The following is an 18,113-nucleotide window of genomic DNA, read 5'->3' as shown; positions in this document are numbered from 1 at the left end:
GGCAGAGGAAAAGTTTCCACACTGCCCGTGAGTTCCAGGGTTTGCTTCCCACTCACTCATGGCAGCACACACTGCTGACAACTCCAGGCACTGAGGTCTGACACCCAAGGCACCCCAGGAGGTTATTCAGCACCTCGTTCATGGAGACAGGCACCACTGGGGACTGCTGCCAGCTCTCTAGCTCAGGAACAGACAAGCTGTATCAGCTGAGCAGTTCATGCTTTCCATTTAAACACACTCCTTGTATTTCCCAGCTCTTTCCATGGGGCACACAGGAAGGCAGGCATGAGCAGCCAACAACAAATGAATACAACATTAGGAACTATTACTTTTTTGCTATAGATAAAAATGAACCCCCTTATACAATTAAGTAATAAAATATTGTAGTAACACAAGTCTGTACTGACAACCCAGAGGTCCTTCCTGAAATGTTCTATCCCAACAAATATTGGGAAAATTTGTCCATGGAAGGGGTGGTCAGGCACTGGCACAGCTGCCCAGGGAAGGGGTGGAGTCACCACATCTGGGAGGATTTAAAAGCCATGGGGATGTGGCACTGGGGACATGGCTCAGAGGTGGCCTTGGCAGTGCTGGGGGAGTGGTTGGACTCATGACCTTAGAGGGCTTTTCCAACCTGAATGATTCCATGGTTCTATAACCACAGGTTATTTATACTGGTTATGACAAAAATGGCAATAATACAAGTCATTTACTTGGAATAATTTAAAGAAGGCTAAGTTTGTAGATCTAATTAATAATGCATTCATCATTATACTTTTAGTTTATGCAATGAATTTTATCTCTTGTGATAAATTACCTTACTGCACTTTCTCTTAATCCAAATGGGAGCCCTACTGTCCCCATAACTCACAGGGCCAGGGCAGGACCATGACACAGCCTGGGCAGTAACTGCCCTTTGGAAGGCAGCATAGTATTTATTCAGCTCAGTGGTTGTTTAGGCTGAAAGTGAAAGCTGGAATTCTGGAGGGCAAGCCCAGGGCAAAGGCCACAACTTTCTAGTCTAAAGCAGCTGAAATCCAGAGAGTCATTCCAGATTTAGCTTCTGAAGTGCCCCCTTCAGGGCAGCAGTGCCTGCCAGCACAGCAGGGCCCCCTTACCGGCACAGAGGTAGAGGCTGCGGTGCTGCTGACCACAGCTGGCTTTAGGGACGAGGTCAGCAGCTTGGCCACGCCCTGGGTGCCCCCGCTGGAATCCCCGTTGGAGCCCCCAGGAGGTGCCACCAGGGTCAGCTTCTGGGCCACGGGAGGTTTCTTCACCGAGGAGCCCGAGGCCGGGCGGCCCGAGGCCGAGCCCGGGGACGGGGCCGCAACACCGGCGAGCAAAGTCCCAGAGGAGCCGCCCTGGTTGGCAGGAGCTCCAGAGGAGCTGCTGGAAGAAGCCCCGTGCTTGGAGAGGGAGCCAGCGACAAAAGGGGATTTGTAAGATTGTCCTGAAGAGCCGGAGCCGCTCGAGTGCTTCCCGGTGTAGCTGAGAGAGGAGGAGGACAAGCCTTGGCTCTTGTGGGAGCTGCTGGAGTTCTGGGTGCTGCCCGGGGACGCGGAGGAATGGAAGCTCTGAGCTTTGGTTGATGACTTGACCTGCTGGAGGAGGGAGCGCTGGGGCAGGGGGGTGGAGGATTTGGGATTCTGCAGTTTGACAAAGGGAGCTGGGGAGGTGAAGGGTTTCTGGAGCTGAGCACCAGGGTGGAACACCTTCACCTGAGCGCCCGGCACCGGCGCCGAGGCCGGCGGCCCGTGGCCTGGCCTGACCAGGCTGTGGTGCTTCTGTTTGGCCTGGTGGGCATCAGGAAGGATTTTGCTAGGGGAGGCTTGGCAGGAATGTTCTTTGTAATTAGAGTTCTCTGTCTTCTTGTCTTGAGAAGACTGGCCCAACGCCAGGGCCTGCTCAGCTAGGAAGTTTAGAGGAGACTGGAGGGAACCAGAGGATGATGAAAGGGAAGGGTTCGGCTTTGGAAATGTCCTCTTCTCCTCTGAGGATGCAAGAGCTGGGATCTTCTCTGGTGGAGCTTTTGGAGCTGCAGGAAGAGTAAAGTCAGGGCTCCCTGCTGCCCTGCTGTTGAGCACAGCCAGTTCCTTGGACACGGCTTCCAGGGAGGAGGTGGGGTTGTGAATCAAGTCCTCATCCAAGGAATCATCCTTGAAGGTGGCAGGAGCAGCAGTGCTGCTGGCAGCCTGGGCTGTCCCAAGGGACAAGAGCTCCCTGGTTTGGGCACTGATGCCCAGGGCTCCTCCCTGGGGCTCTGAGGACATGGCCAAGGTGCTGCTCGAGTGCAGGGAAGGGACAGACACCGACAGCTTCTTGTCTGGCTTGCAGGAAGAGTCCTGGAACATCACAGGAGAAGGCACAGTCAGAAGAGAGATAGGGTTTACTGCTGAAAAGGGAAGGAAGGTTCACAATCTGGGGATAAAAGGCAGGACACGCATATTCTGTGCCCATGAGCTCCCACTTCCCTCCCAGCTGCCACTGCCATCAATTTTAGCTGCTGCTCCAGTTGATTTTTCCAAGCAGAGCAGAGCCATTTCACAGGAGCTGATACAAAGCTCAGACACAGGGTTCAGGGTGGCAGTCACTTGCCATTTGGCACACACCAACCATGAGAATCAGAAAACAGAACTCACCTTCACTTTCACCTTGGTAGGAGCTATGACTTTCTTCTTCGCCCTGTTTGGAGCAAGACAAGAGAAACATGGCTGAGTGACTGCCCCAGGGAAGGAGCCAGCCAGGGAGCACTCCTGGGCCCTGCTGGTGATGATCCACTGAGTCTTTGCAGGGAACAGAGGCAGCATCTCAGGTTGCTAGGATTCAAAAGCACATGACATTTGGTTGCTGCTCTTGGAAGCCCCAGCTCCCACCAGGGAGTGGAGCAGAGCCTTGGAATGGCAGCAGAGCAGTGAAACACCCACACGCACATCTGCACCAGCTGCAGGACCCCACTGCTGCCCTCCTACAGCAAGGCCCAGAGAGAAACTGGCACAGAGACTGTTCTGCAGAAGTTACATCCTTCTTTTGGCTTCCCAGAAGAAGCAAAAGATGCAAAAGCATCTGCCAAACTCCCAGAGAATAGATTTGGTCAGATGCAATCCCTGGTACAAGACACCCCTGAGCTGCTGGGTGTGTGGCTGGGGGAAGGATGACTCCACACCCTATTCCACTTCCCCTCACTCACCAGTGCCAAGAACAGGACAGCCTGCCAACTGACACCAGCCTAAATCCACATCCTCATCTGTTATCGACCACCAGCAAGAGCCATGAGACCCTTTGGATTAAAGCCCTTGCCCAGGTGGATTCTGATGGCTCTTGGTGAGCCTGCTGCACCCACCTCCACCAGTGTGAGCTCACGGTGCCCCTCCTTGAACCAGGCAGCAAGAGAGAGGGAATGCAGAACCCAGCAAGTACCAACAGAACAGGCTGCAGAAATCACACTCCACCTGACCTCCCTGAGCCTCCCAGGCCCAGCACAGAGCCCTCACTCCAGGCTGTAGAACCAGAGCTAACCTGGCTTTAAAGCTGTTATTGTTGAGCTTGCTGAAGGCTAAAGCACCTGAGGGAAGTGTTGGGAGATGTCACACACAAACAGCTGCTGTCCCTAGACCTCCCCAAAGGAAGCAGCACTGATCTATGAGGGGGGAGCCAAGCAAGCTCAGGTGCTCCTGCAGGATCCCCCAGGCCCCAGGGATGGAGATGAGCAGTTGTCACTCCAGAGGAAGGCTGTGATACTCACAGGACTGATGTGAGGTGTCCGTGCACACGCCTGCTCTCCTTAAACAGTGTCCTAAGAAGGGAAGAGAGCAATGAGAAGTGATATCCAGCAAGACCCAGTAGAGCAGCTGGGATCACTGGAGACAGAGCTGCACAGCACAGCAGGGGACTTGGTGAGACTGAAACCACAGAGAGCAAACCAATATTCAGCCCTTTGCCAGGAGGATCATCCTGAGCTGCCCCACACAGTTCTCTTTGCTTGTAGGCACTGCAAAGGCCATCGTGGCAGTGGTTGGACAATGCCTAAGGAAAGAGCTCAGCCAGCTTAAAAAGCCAACTGGAGGGGCAGGATCATCACTCAGGGCCTTCCTGCTGCCAGAGATCATCCAAGAGCTCTTCAGCCTCCAGGGAGAAAGTTCCCTTTCCGTGCCTCTCAGCCAGCAATGAAGGAGAGAAGGGTTTGTGCTGCCTGTGTCCCCAGCCTGGAGCTGAGGTGACTCTGTACACCACAACCCTTGCTGGAAGGACTGACTGAGCACAGCCATAGACTAAGCTTCATCCAAAGCCTGCACTACTGAGGGTAAAGCAGAGTCTCCCCCAAACACCCTCTGACCCAAACCAGCTGCCACTCAGCTGCCCTCCTACATGGCAGGGAGGAGCAACAAACATTCCTTCAGTACTGGCACATGGAATGGGATTCCTGGCACATGGAATGCGATTCCTGGCTGGTATTAACAGACTTTTGTTTTATTTTTCTCTTAAAAAGCAAGCTTATGTTAACCTAACATTTTGCTAATCATCTCTTAGTGCTCATGGAGGAAACAGACTCATGGCAGGGCCTCTCTAACTCATCCATGAAATTGCTGCTCTACCTTCAAGTTCCTCTCACAGATGAACTTCTGAGACCATGATGACAGCGAATCAAGCTGACTTATCCATGGAATTGTTACAGTTTTCCTAGAGCCACCAATCCCTCCCCATGGCTGTCACTCTACCTTCTGTCTTTAAACCACCAAGTCAGAGAATATCTTGAGTTGGATGGGACCCAGAAAGATCAAGTCCAACTCCAAGTCCCAGCAGGAGAAACCATTGTCCTTCAGCCATTGGAAAGCAACCAGGAAATCCACTTTTACTGAGGTATTACTTACTGTACTTAATTCCACTGGAAGTGCCTCCTACACTGAGGCTTTGTGAACACCTGAATGCCCAAGAACGGTTTCACCATCAAACTTGAAGATTTTAATTACAAGAAAAGTTTTTAAATCTTGGCAAGCTGAGACCCTCAGGCTGGGTATATCTTCATTAACTAAGCAGGAATCTTCTCCCACCTCCTCATGCCACCTTTCAGCTCCTGCACCACCACACCACAACCATGCTGAGCACTGAGCTTCCTGTGCACATGCACCAAACAGCCCTCAGGGACTTCTCCAAGTGCATCTCTGATGTCACTCATTCTTACTGCTCTCAGGAGCTGCTACCTACATCTTCCTTCACCCTCCAACACCCAGAAAGCAAACTCAGCAGAGAACTCAGCAGAGAAGTCAGCACTGCCCAGCTGGTGAAATGCAAAGAGACAGATCATGGAACAGCTTGGGTTGGAAGGAACCTTAAAGATTCCAAAGTAAGACTGCAGAGTTGTCCTTGCTTTGAAAGTACTGAGCAAAACAAAGCAGGCCAGAAGGTGGTGACAGCCCCAGCAGAGGGACTGTGCCATTTGTGTGGCTCTCTGCCACTGCCAGCTCAGGGCAGGGATGATGGAGAGTGGGAAAGAGCAGGAAACAGCAGCGAGGGTGCAGAAACCACACCAGATTCTACTGACTCCAGTAAGCCCCTAAAACCCTTCTTTTGGGAATACTCCAGAGAAGACTTCCCAAAGTGTCCGGAAAATGTATCCTTTGTGATTACAAGTGGATCTTTTGTGATACAGAGCCAAGAAAGCAGAGACTGGCCCATGGGCCTGAGTTCAGAGCCAGTTCAGTGCCAGTGGCACCTGTGTGACACCACCATGGCACCAAGGCTGCCCAGTCCTGGCTGCACTCAGGCATTTGGGAGGTGAAAAGGGACAGAGGCAGGGGAGAAGGCAGGGCTGCCATCCACAGGGCCCTTCCCAGGCTGGAGAAAGGGACCTACACAAACCTTGTGAAGCTCAGGGAGATCCAGCACCAAGTCCTGCAACTGGCATGGAACAGCCCTGGGCAGAGCCCTGCAGGAAAAGGCCTGGGGCTCCTGGGGGCAAGGGAAGGGAAGCACTGCTGCAGAGGTGTCCTGCTGAGGGCAAACCCTCCCCTGATCAGCACCTGGGAGGACATATCTGGACACAGATCCAGCTTCAGGGTCCCCACAATCCAAGAGAGATGCCAACAAACTGGAAACATCCCAAGGAACAGCAACACAGGACAGTCAAGGAGAGGTGGAGGGAACTGGGTTTGCTCAGCCTGGAAAAAGAGAAGCCCCAGGAGGAGTCTAATGGCAGACTGCCACTACCTAAAGAGTGGTGGAGACAGGAACAGGATGGAGCCAGACCTTTCTCAAAGGTGCACAGTAAAAAATAAAAGCAGGGAATATTCAGTTCAGTGCAGCAAGGGGAATTCTTACAGGAAATAAGGAGAAAAGATCTCATGAAGAGTGATCAAGTACCAGAACAGGAGCCCAGAGATGCTGTGGTAATCTCCATCCTTGGGAATTTCCAAAATTCCACATGCCAAAGCCTTGAGCACTCTGATCTAACTCTGAAGCCAACCATTCCCTGAGCAAGGGTAGGACTAATGACCTTCCCAGGTCCCTTGGGACAAGGAATCCCTTGGTTCTTGCTCACCTGGCCTGCATCCAGCCTTTTGGCCAAAGGGGCTTCACCTCTCCTTCTAGGAAGGTCTTCACATAATCCTCTAGAGACTGAGCCTTATTCTTGTCAAGGTCATAACCATCCAATTTAATCTTCACCAAGTGGCAAAGCAGCTCCCTGAGGAACAGGAAGATTTCACATACAGTTATGCAGATTGACCTTTCCCACTTGGAGATCATTCTCTTTATCCAGGCTGGATAAAATCACCAAGACACAACCCTGCACTGCCTCCTTAGGAAAGGAGAAGGGAAAAGCACAGTCTGTGTGTGCACAGGGAGAAAAGTCTTGTTATCCCTTCCCAGTGTGAACTCCTGAACCAGCTGAGGCAGCAAACCAGTGCCAGAGCCACAGGCACCAGTAACAAGCACAGAACTGAACCTCTCTGCAAGGAAGCACAGCTGGCTGTGTCCTACATGGATCAGCAGCACAAATCTGTTCCAGAATAAGAAGAAAAAGACAGCAGGACTGATTTTCCTTTTACCCTTTGTCACTCTCCCCTGTTCTCAGCACTCCCTTTTCTGTCAGCCCCAACTCCAGGGGCAGCAGAACCCAACAGCTTCAGCTGCTTCCAGAACCAGAACCTGGGCATGTCAAAGTCTGGGCTGTAGGATGCCAGCAATTCAGCTGAATCCCTTCTGCTCCCAAAGATCTGACTCTCTTTTGGACTCTGCACAGAGGCTCTCAGGGTTAGCCTGGGCCTGAAATCAGCTTCAGGGTGAGATGCAATAAATGCAGAAATGGCTTCCACAACCAAGACCACGAACCTCCACGCTGACTGCTCCTACAGGTGCTTTGTAAACAAAACACAGACTCCAAAATGCTTCACTGCCAACTGCAAAGAGTAAGACAGGTCATGAATTTGCTTAATATCTGAGTTATTCAAACCTGATTTCATCATTCCACTGGAATTTCTTCCGCGGGCCCGCGACACGCTTCCCTCCCTTTTCTTCATCCTCATCATCATCAGAACAAACTCGCTGCTCTTTGTCTTTTTCCTCTTCCAGCATCCTAAAATGGAGACAGAAAAGTTGGAAGTGATCATCCTGCAGGTACAAGCAGATAGTTAATCTGCAGTATTAAGTAGATTAAGTATCTCTGAACAGCACTGGAGGTCTCAGTATCAGCAATCTCTGGCTTAGGGTGCAAGCTGAGCTACGGGCTGAAGGTTAAGAAATCTCCCAATATTTTGTAACAGAGGTGATGGGACTAATGCAGCCTGACTGTTCCCAAGGACATGTCTGCACATGCAAAACCCTTCAGCCAAGCTCTGTCCCATCAGTGCTGCTGTAGCTGGCATGGCCACAGACAGCACAAAGAACACACACAGCTCAGTCAGGCCAATCAACAAATGTAACCCACGGAACAAAAAGAGGTGGCAAACTTCAGGAGAGCAGCCCAGGCCACAGGGAGCCTGCTGGGAAAAGCCACAGAGGGGGGAATGAGCAAATGAGGAGCTTACTTGGCAAACTTGGCCTGAGTATGGGCTTGGCATTCCTCCTGGTACTTGGCCACCTGCTCTGGCATGGCCCTTCCAATGGCTTCCTTCAGCTTCTGCAGAGGCTCCTTCAGGCGCCCGCCCTGCAGCGGGCACAGAGCTGTCAGCACAACAGCCACGACTGGCTGGTAACCCACACACACTCCCTGTATTCACAGAAGCCTGAGCAATAATCTGTATTAATAAACCTGTACTTTTGTACCTTAGTTCACTACAGGAGGAATTGATTAGTTCTTTAATTAAAACACTGTCGCCATTAGTTAAGTAACAAATCATCCTTTGGTAAACAAATCTGTGTTACACATTCCACATGTTCACAATACCAGGTGCAGCAAGTTAAGAATTGTTTCTCATTTTTTTTCTCTGATCTTCTCACAGATTTTTCCCAGAACGATGCCTGGGAAAGTGTCAGAACCCAGGACATCCCTCTGGCTGCCCTGGATGGCTCGAGCCCCTGGGAGGGGGCTCAGAGACCTTAGCATGAAGCCAAAGACACCTGTGGCTTTGATTTTAACCCATGGAGAAAATTACCAACTTTATGTGAAGGTTTACAAGCCACAAAAGTTTAAGTAGAATGACAGTTACTTTGTCAGAGGGTGAAAAAGTAAAATGTTGAGGTTTTTAGAATGGGGGTTCAGAAGCCAAGCCAGAGGAATTTGGGTGTGCCTTGCCCTTCTTCTTTCTTCTTCTTAGCCTCCATCTTCTGGGTGATGATGGCACTTTTGGATTGGTTTAGAGTAGAAACACACTGTCTAACATAGGTGATGGGTATTTGAACATTATTATAAATAAAGTACAGGTAGTTTTTAGTATAGAAAGGTAACACTGTCCTGAGGGTGGTCAGTGTGCCATGGACTGACCTGCCAGACAGATCTCAGCAGGTCAGAGAAAGAATGTTAGATAGATAATAAATAAATAGAATAACAAATAAATAGATAGATAACAAATAAAAGAATGTTAGATAGAATAATAGATAACAGAGAATAAACCTTGAAAACCAGAGCTGAAGAATCCTGACTCTCCCTTCGATCTCTGGGCTGGGAAAAAGAGACTTTCCAACACCTCGGGGTCATCTCAGCCACAGAGACTCCAAAAGGAAAGCTGTGTGAGCTGTGTGTTTCTCTCTGTGGCCAGAGAGCTGCTGCCACACAGAACACCCCAAAATGTTCCCATGGCTGGGACACCAAACTCCAGCCAGCTCCAGCCCCCACCCAGCCACCCAGCCACTGCGCTGGGCTGGTGCTCCATGGAAGACACAGGGTTTGGGGACAGCAACAGCCACACTGTGCCCAGCAAGGCCACCACCCCCCAGCAGGGCCACCACCCCCCAGGCCTGGTGGCACCTCCTGACCTGCTCGTAGAGGTAGAGCCTGCGGGCTCTCTTCAGCAGCGTGTCCTTGCTGCAGGGGAAGAAGGTGGCCAGGTGGGCGTAGACCCCCGAGCGCACCTGGCTGCTGAGCTCCCGCGTCTGCAGCTCGATGCTGGGGACAAAAACACAGCCTCAGCAGGACTGCCAGCCAGCCCTGAGCCACCAGGGCCACCCTGAGGGGACTGGGAGGCAGGGACATGTAGGAGTGTCAGGGGTAGGACGGTGGGGACAGAGACAGAGATCTCTGCGCCAGGTCAGGAACTTGGGGTTTATTGCAAAGGGCCTGGGGGCAGGGCCCTGCTGGGAGCTGCCAAACACAGCTCAGAGCAGGCTGAGAGAAGAGAGGGGCAGAGAGGATGAGAGGGTGAGAGAGCAAGAGGGTAAGAGAGCAAGGTTCCCATTGCAATACAATAAATCTTCTTCTGTGTTGAATATTCTAATTCTCACTAACCAATCTAGTACAAGATACAAATCCTACAGCATTTCCATACAGCCTATAAGAATCATTACATTTCCATACTGTGTTACATTTTAAACCCTATAAACTCCTCTTTGGGCCCCTTCTGCCAAGCTGGCAGGGTCTGCTCTGACCCTTGGGCCTGTCTGCAAGCAGAGGGTGTTGTTCCATCAAAAGGGGATCACCTTCAGCTGGCCATGCCAATGTTTTCCAGTTGTTCAGTAACTGAGGTATCTCAAAGCTTGCTTTCATTTCAATCTCACTTATAGTTTCCATATTCTCAAAACCTTTTGCCAGACAATCATATTTATAAGGCTTTCCTTTTCATCATCCCCCAACAGGGACAGAGGGATGAAGGACAAGGTAAACTGCATCAAAGTTCTCTGGATTCTAGAATCAACAGATTTTATCCCAAGCTGTGCTTTGAATCTGCTGGAGAAGGAACAGGTGGCAGTCTGCAGTCTCATCTGCTCCCCCTGGCACCTGCAGGCAGGAGGATCAGGCAATAAAATGGGAAGTGCACACTGGTTGTATCAGGTGCTGTGGCAGTGGAATTCAGGACAACACAAAATCAAACTTTATCCCTTGGGTTTCAACTTCCAAGTGAGCAGATGAGAGAGACAGCATGTGCCAAACCCAAACCTATTGCACAATCAAACAGAAATTAGGAGCCTGGCTTTTTAAGCCATCTCTCAGTATCAGAAAGTGTAAAAAATATCAAGTGATTCATCATCACCATTATTAAAGTCACAGAATGCTTTGAGTTGGAAGGAACCTTAAAGTTCATCTTGTTCCTTCCCTGCCATGTCCAGGGACACCTCCCACTGTCCCAGGCTGCTCCCAGCCCTGCCCAGCCTGGCCTTGGGCACTGCCAGGGATCCAGGGGCAGCCACAGCTGCTCTGGGCACCCTGTGCCAGGGCCTGCCCACCCTCACAGGGAACAATTCCCAATTCCCAATATCCCATCCATCCCTGCCCTCTGGCACTGGGAGCCATTCCCTGTGTCCTGTCCCTCCATCCCTTGTCCCCAGTCCCTCTCCAGCTCTCCTGGAGCCCCTTCAGGCCCTGGCAGGGGCTCTGAGGTGTCCCTGGAGCTTCTCCTCTCCAGGGGAGCACCCCCAGCTCTGCCAGCCTGGCTCCAGAGCAGAGGGGCTCCAGCCCTTGGGGCATCTCTCTAACAGCCCAAATTCTTCTCTCAATCTATATTCATGTCTGGGGTTCCCCTGTTCCAAATTGTGCAGCAAAATTGTACAAATCTGTCTAAATCTCCTCTGAGTGAGGCTGAAGTGATCAGTTCACCACCAGGCAAGGACTGTTTGTGCAGCCAGCACTGGAATGCTGGAAGGTGATAATCAGCCCTGGAAATGAGAGGGAAACAGAGTCCCAAACTCCCCTTGGCAGTTCCCTGCAAGTGCCTGGATAAACCTTAATGAAATTAAAGCCTGGGTGTCAGTGTAATTGCACTGATCACAAAACCCTGTGCATTCATCAGCCCTGTCCAGGCTCTGGCAGAAGAATGAAGCCATTATCTGCAGCTGCCTGAGCAACACTGGCACTCTGTAATTTGGGCCTCAAAACACAGAGCAGGAATGGAATTCCTCCAGTTTTCCCAGAGAACCAGTTGAACACAGCAGCCTTATCCCAGTTACAAACAATTCTACATAGCATGCAAGTTAAGTAGCAAAAACACACCTGACATCTCTCACAGGGAGAGATTTACTTGCATCAGGCTAAACTCACAGGTCAAGTGACCAAATTTAGGCACAAAAATATCAGGCAGCATCCTGAGAACAGGAGGCCTGGGTACATTCCCTCCAACACTCTCCTAGCTCATCATATTTCAACTGAAAGCCATTTATAGGAGACTTTCATGTTATTCTGGGCATGTTCTGCCTGGAAGACCTGTACAAGGACAACCCCACAATTCCTGCTGAACCTGCTCCTGGATTTACCAAGAATGCTCTGCCTAATGCTCTCCTTAATGCTCTCCTTTCCCACAGCTCTCTGCTGGCAGCACTTACTCCAGGATGATGTTGTTGATGTCCTGAGTGAAGAATCTCTGCTTGCCTTCTCCCTCAGCAGCTCTGGCAGCCTGGAAGTCAGGAAATTTGTGTTACAAATCATCAGCACTTCACAGCTGGCACAAGCAACCAGGTGTCTTCAAAACCACCCCAGAACTACTGCAAAACAAGGCACAGCTTTATGACACAAACTCTGCCACAGCTAAAGCAAAGTAAAATTTTTCCAAAGTATAAATCCACTTTGATTTAAGTGAAATGTACATTTTTGAGTTGAGTCTGTAGTTAGAAAACATAGCTATTTAGCCTGACTGCAAAAAGCCTAAGCTCAGAGAAACTGCTTCAATGAAAGACAGAGATAAAAGGAGAGACAGAAAGTGATAGAAAGATACAGAGAAACTGCTGTGAGAGCAAGTCAACCTGACCTAAGAATTCTTTCTGATAAAGAACTAGCAGCAAATGTCAGGCGAAATTCATAAAAATGAATATGTATGAACCTATTGTAAAATTGTATACATAGGTATCTGAAAAAAAGATAAAAAAACCCCTGAAGTTCCCAGAAGTACACATATCATTTAAAAAAACAATTCCCACATGTATCCAACGCTGTAATAAACATACCAGCTTTACAACTTTCACAACAGTTGTAGAGTTTTGATTATCTCTGCAAAACACAGCAGAAGTGTGAACCTCCCCTGCTCGGGTCCCTGTCTGACCTGGCAACACCTGGTGACCTTCCCAGCCTGGATTCTCCTCTCCAGATTGGAATCACCACTCTGGAGTGTTTCCTAGGACAAAGGAGGTGACTTCTCTGGCAAACTTGCCATGGGGACAACAACAGCTTCAAGCATGGTTTTATCTTCTCAGTAAAAGGAGGAATATGAGCTCAGAGCTTGTCCCTGGACCAGGGAAGCTCAAACTAATCACATCTAAGGAAGGTTGAGGAGACTTATCACCAGGTTTACTAGATCCATCTGGAAACTAAGCCAAGACACCAAGAGAGAAGAGTCACAGCCACAGGGGATGTGTTACTCCCAGTCAACACCATGGAAACAAAAAAAAAAAGCCCAGTTCAGGAAGCTTCCAGAGCTATGACTGCAGCTCACAAAGTGCTGCCCAAAACAATCACACCCATGAAAAATATGTCCAGCAGGAAAATAATTCCAAGAGATGAATGAGGTAGAAGCAAATTGCCAAGAGCTTTCAGCTTTTTCTGAGTGGGGACATAAACAAAACTGGGATTTGGCACAAGGCAGCACCATGAGTTAGTGATTCCTTGCACAGGGAAGCAGACCAGGAGAGGATTTTGAAATCCCATTATTTATCACTCCAAAGTTGAGGCAGGCAAGCAATTAATTGATGCCCAGAGGGTGAACATTCCTCCCTGCCAGCAGCAGGTGATGTCAAAGGACAAGAGTCAATGCTAAGGAGAATCCTAAACAGGAAAATTACTCAGGAAGGAGAGGGTTAAAGTCAAAGCAGTTCAAGGAGAAAGGAAATGCCTGGAGGCTCCATTTAGCTCAGGAGATGCTCCCACCTCTGGGATAGAGATCTGGCTCTCAGGCAGAGGTCCAGCACCTCTTCAGTGCCACCTGAGCTCATGTCCCACAGCCCTGACCCACAATTTCAGTTTCTTTCTTCTCTTAACACCCACAATCCAGCCACAAGAGACACAGCAGCAGGAAAATCTAAGCAGGGAAACCAGTGGGGACTCTGCTATTAAACTGTTTCACAACACCATAACAATTAACCTGATACCATGGAACTTCCAAAACATTCTCCTTTAACTCAGATAGAGCCACAAACAGCTGTTTTGGTGCTCTCTGAAACAGAAACATCCACCAAGAGCCCATTATTTTTATCAGCCGTGGCAATACTTGCTTCAGCTCCTCCTCCCCTCCCATCTGCTCACTCCCAGTGCACAACTCAGCAGAACAGTTCTCTGAGAGCAGCTTATCTTCAGTGACAGGAGTTACTCAGCATCCCTCACTTCAGCAAGAGGTGCTCTGCACTGAAGTGCCCCAGGAGGCAGAACCACCACAGAGCTCCAATGGCATGTTTAGGACTTAAAATCAATGTTTAAAACCACACCAGCAGCAGGAACAAAACCTCCCAGCACTTGCTGACAGGCTGATGGTGACAGCCCTCACACCACAAGGCTCACAGCACACTGTGACAGGCCAGGAAGAGATCCCTGACCAGCACCCAGTGTTTTCCTTCTCCAAATTAGACTGGAGCTTCCCAAAGCACATCACACTATGGAGAAGGAGCCCACCTGCAGGAGGAGCTACTGGTGAAAAGACAGAAGATCATCCTTCTAGACATCAATATATTTCACTCCTTTGCTGGAACCCTGGTCACTGAGAATTTCAGACTTTCTGTGCTGCCAGGCACTGACCCCCCCAGAGAACACTGCACTGACCTGAGGCTGTGGAGAAGCTTCCAGAATGGAATGGCAGAACTGGGATTGTGGGTGTGGAGTTTGAACAGAAGTGTGTAATGTGTGGTGGAAAACTTAAGAGTTTAATGTTTTAGAATATAGTAATATATATAAAGCAAGATGGAGGTTTCAGGGCAGAGGCTGCTCCTTCTTCTTCATCTTCTTCCATGGGTTTGGGTGGTTTTGTGTAATTGGATAAAAAGTCCACATTGTGGGCACAGGTGGTTGGTTATTGGGTTAAAAGTAAAAATAATTTTGGTGTCATTTCCTAATTGGACAGTTTAGCCTTAAAAGGCCTTATAGAGAGAGATACATAGCCATTTTCTACCTTGTTAGAGAAAAGCACTGTAAAACTCACAGCTTGTGAGACTGTGACATAGATAAGAACTCATAAACATCTGAGTCTGACAAGAAACACTGTCTGGTCACTTAATCCTGGCCCTGGCAGAAAAGAAGCAAAGAATCCATTCCTCCCTAATGGGACCCCAACAACCAGATGTTAAAAATGGCTGAAGGACTCAAATTGCCAAATTGGTGCAGCTCCAGTGGTACCCAAGCTTCAGCAAAGGCTCTGCCTGTGACATGGAAATGGTTCTAGCAAATCCTCAAGCCCCATCTACAGGGCTTTCCAGGCCTTCTCCCAGTGCACAACTGTGCCAGTGCTTTCCAGCTGCACCCTCTTATTTCACACACACAGCACTGTGCACCCCTTCAGTGTCCTGACCAGCACAGCACATTGAAAACATTATGGTGGCATTTGTCCTTGTCATGGTTTAACCCCAGCCTGCAACTCAGCCCCTCACAGCTGCTGCTCCCTCACCCAGGTGGGATGGGGCAGGAAATCACAGAGGTGAAAGTGAGAAAACCCATGGAATGAGACAAGGCAGTGTAACAGGGAAAGCAAAAGCCATGCAAGCAAAGAAAACAAGGAATTCATTCCTCACGCCCCGTGGACAGGCAGTGTTGAGCCATCCCCAGGACAGCAGGGCTCCATCCATCACATGTTTCATGTGGGAAACAAATGCCATCACTACAAACATCCCCTCCTCCTTTTCCCCCAGTTTTATCTGCTGAGCATGACTCCCCTGTCTGGGATATCCCTGTTGGAATCCCTGTCCTGGCTGTCCCCTCCCAGCTCCTCCTGCTCTCACTGGCAGCCTGGGGTGGGAGCACCAGAGGCCTTGGCACTGGGTGAGCACTCCCTGCTCAACAACAAAACATCCCTGGGATATCAGCTCTGTGTACAGCACAATTCCAAACTGCCCCAAAACAGCCACTCTGGAGAAAATGACCTCCATCCCAACCCAAACCAGAACCCCTGGCTCAGTAATTCACATTTCAGTCCATTCATGTCAAACTGACTTTGGAAATTACTGCTTGCACCAGGTCCATACTTTTCCAAGAGGAGTAAAGAAGGAATCCTGGCCAGTTGTGATCTCAAGTGTCACATTCAGCACCTGACAAGATCCAGCACTTGGACATCACTTCACATCTGGGCCTTCAAGAAAATCACTTAGAGGAAACTGAGTGACACAAAGGTGTGATTCCAGAGGATCTGAGAAACTCCCACTGGAGTGTGCTGTCCCTGTGTGCTGCCACACACAGCCAGTGGAGCTGTGCCCTCCTGCCACACACACAGAGCCAGCAGAGCTGTGCCCTCTTGTCACACACACAGAGCTGTGCCCTCCTGTCACACACACAGAGCCAGCAGAGCTGTGCCCTCTTGTCACACACACAGAGCTGTGCCCTCCTGTCACACACACAGAGCTGTGCCCTCCTGTCACTGTCACACACACACAGAGCTGTGCCCTCCTGTCACACACAAACACAGAGCTGTGCCTTCCTGTCACACACACAGAGCCAGCAGAGCTGTGCCCCCTTGTCACACACAAACACAGAGCTGTGCCCTCCTGTCACTGTCACACACACACAGAGCTGTGTCCTCCTGTCACTGTCACACACACAGAGCCAGCAGAGCTGTGCCCCCTTGTCACACACAAACACAGAGCTGTGCCCTCCTGTCACACACACAGAGCCAGCAGAGCTGTGCCCTCCTGTCACACACACAGAGCTGTGCCCTCCTGTCACTGTCACACACACACACAGAGCTGTGCCCTCCTGTCACACACACACACAGAGCTGTGCCCTCCTGTCACACACACACACAGAGCTGTGCCCTCCTGTCACACACACACACAGAGCTGTGCCCTCCTGTCACACACACACACACAGCTGTGCCCTCCTGTCACTGTCACACACACAGAGCTGTGCCCTCCTGTCACACACACACACAGCTGTGCCCTCCTGTCACACACACAGAGCTGTGCCCTCCTGTCACACACACACACACAGCTGTGCCCTCCTGTCACATACAAACACAGAGCTGTGCCCTCCTGTCACACACACACACAGAGCTGTGCCCTCCTGTCACTGTCACACACACAGAGCTGTGCCCTCCTGTCACACACACAGAGCTGTGCCCTCCTGTCACACACACACACAGAGCTGTGCCCTCCTGTCACTGTCACACACAGAGCTGTGCACTCCTGTCACACACACACACACAGCTGTGCCCTCCTGTCACACACACAGAGCTGTGCACTCCTGTCACACACACACACAGAGCTGTGCCCTCTTGTCACACACACACAGAGCTGTGCCCTCCTGTCATTGTCACACACACAGAGCTGTGCCCTCCTGTCACTGTCACACACACACAGAGCTGTGCCCTCCTGTCACTGTCACACACAGAGTTGTGTCCTCCTGTCACACACACAGAGCCAGCAGAGCTGTGCCCTCCTGTCACTGTCACACACAGAGTTGTGTCCTCCTGTCACACACACAGAGCTGTGCCCCTCCTGTCACACACACACACAGAGCTGTGCCCTCCTGTCACTGTCACACACACACAGAGCTGTGCACTCCTGTCACTGTCACACACACAGAGCTGTGTCCTCCTGTCACTGTCACACACACAGAGCTGTGCACTCCTGTCACACACAGAGAGCCAGCAGAGCTGTGCCCTCTTGTCACACACACAGAGCTGTGCCCTCCTGTCACACACACACACACACCCTCCTGTGTCACACACACACACCCTCCTGTCACACACACACACACACACACACACATTCCTGTCACACCCTCCTGTCACACACACAGACACACACACACATATTCCTGTCACACCCTCCTGTCACCCTCCCAGCAGAGCTGTGTCCCCGCCAGCCCCAGTGTCCCCAGGAGCTGCTGTACCTGAGCCAGTTCCTTGATCCTTTTCTCCAGGGGGGCAGGTAGCCCCTCGGGGAGGGATGGGGGCTGCTTGAACTCCTGCTCCAAGGCAGGGTCGCTGCCATCCTCCAGCTCAGGGCAGGGGCTGCCCTCGGGGGACTCGCTGAGCAGCCGCTCCAGGTCCAGCTCGCTCAGGGAGTCCATGGCTGAGGCTGCCTGCAGCAGGTCACTGTCACTGGCGTGCCCAAAGAGGGACAGCAGAGGGTCAGCCATGGCCTCTGCCTCCCTTGGGCCTGCAGGGTCTGCTGGGGAAGGGGCCACCGCTTTCTGCTCTTCGTCTTTCTTCTTCTGAGCATCCTTCTCCTTCTGGAACTTCTTCAGCATCTCCTTGACACTGAGAGCTCCAGAGTATTTCTTCTTCTTCTTCTCCTTACTTGCATTTAATGCTGTGAAGCTGCAAACAAAGGGTAGAGGGGGAAAGGGAACTGAATACAAGACCAAGGAGCAGACAGGGTCCCTTTTCCCCAGTTCACTTCAGGCA

At 50.7% G+C, this 18,113-nt stretch overlaps 1 protein-coding gene across 8 annotated transcripts in view; it reads right to left on the bottom strand.

The window, feature by feature from the left end:
* Window positions 1–18,113, bottom strand: part of UBN1 (ubinuclein 1) — a 29,899-nt gene that overhangs the window by 6,134 nt on the left and 5,652 nt on the right. For 5 of the 8 annotated variants that reach the window (XM_058035327.1, XM_058035330.1, XM_058035332.1 and 2 more), the window contains 9 exons: window positions 17,597–18,026; window positions 11,905–11,975; window positions 9,409–9,538; window positions 8,022–8,140; window positions 7,448–7,570; window positions 6,536–6,679; window positions 3,743–3,793; window positions 2,640–2,682; window positions 1,119–2,342 (listed from right to left, as the gene is read on the bottom strand). In XM_058035327.1, the coding sequence (XP_057891310.1) occupies window positions 1,119–2,342; window positions 2,640–2,682; window positions 3,743–3,793; window positions 6,536–6,679; window positions 7,448–7,570; window positions 8,022–8,140; window positions 9,409–9,538; window positions 11,905–11,975; window positions 17,597–18,026 (2,335 nt within the window). The remainder of the gene's footprint in view (window positions 1–1,118; window positions 2,343–2,639; window positions 2,683–3,742; window positions 3,794–6,535; window positions 6,680–7,447; window positions 7,571–8,021; window positions 8,141–9,408; window positions 9,539–11,904; window positions 11,976–17,596; window positions 18,027–18,113) is intronic. The other 3 variants (XM_058035328.1, XM_058035331.1, XM_058035333.1) reach the window with 3 other exon arrangements.

The sequence above is a fragment of the Melospiza georgiana genome, chromosome 16 (genome assembly GCF_028018845.1).
Source record: "Melospiza georgiana isolate bMelGeo1 chromosome 16, bMelGeo1.pri, whole genome shotgun sequence".
NCBI classification, from domain to species: domain Eukaryota; kingdom Metazoa; phylum Chordata; class Aves; order Passeriformes; family Passerellidae; genus Melospiza; species Melospiza georgiana.
This window is presented reverse-complemented; position numbering and strand designations above follow the sequence as displayed.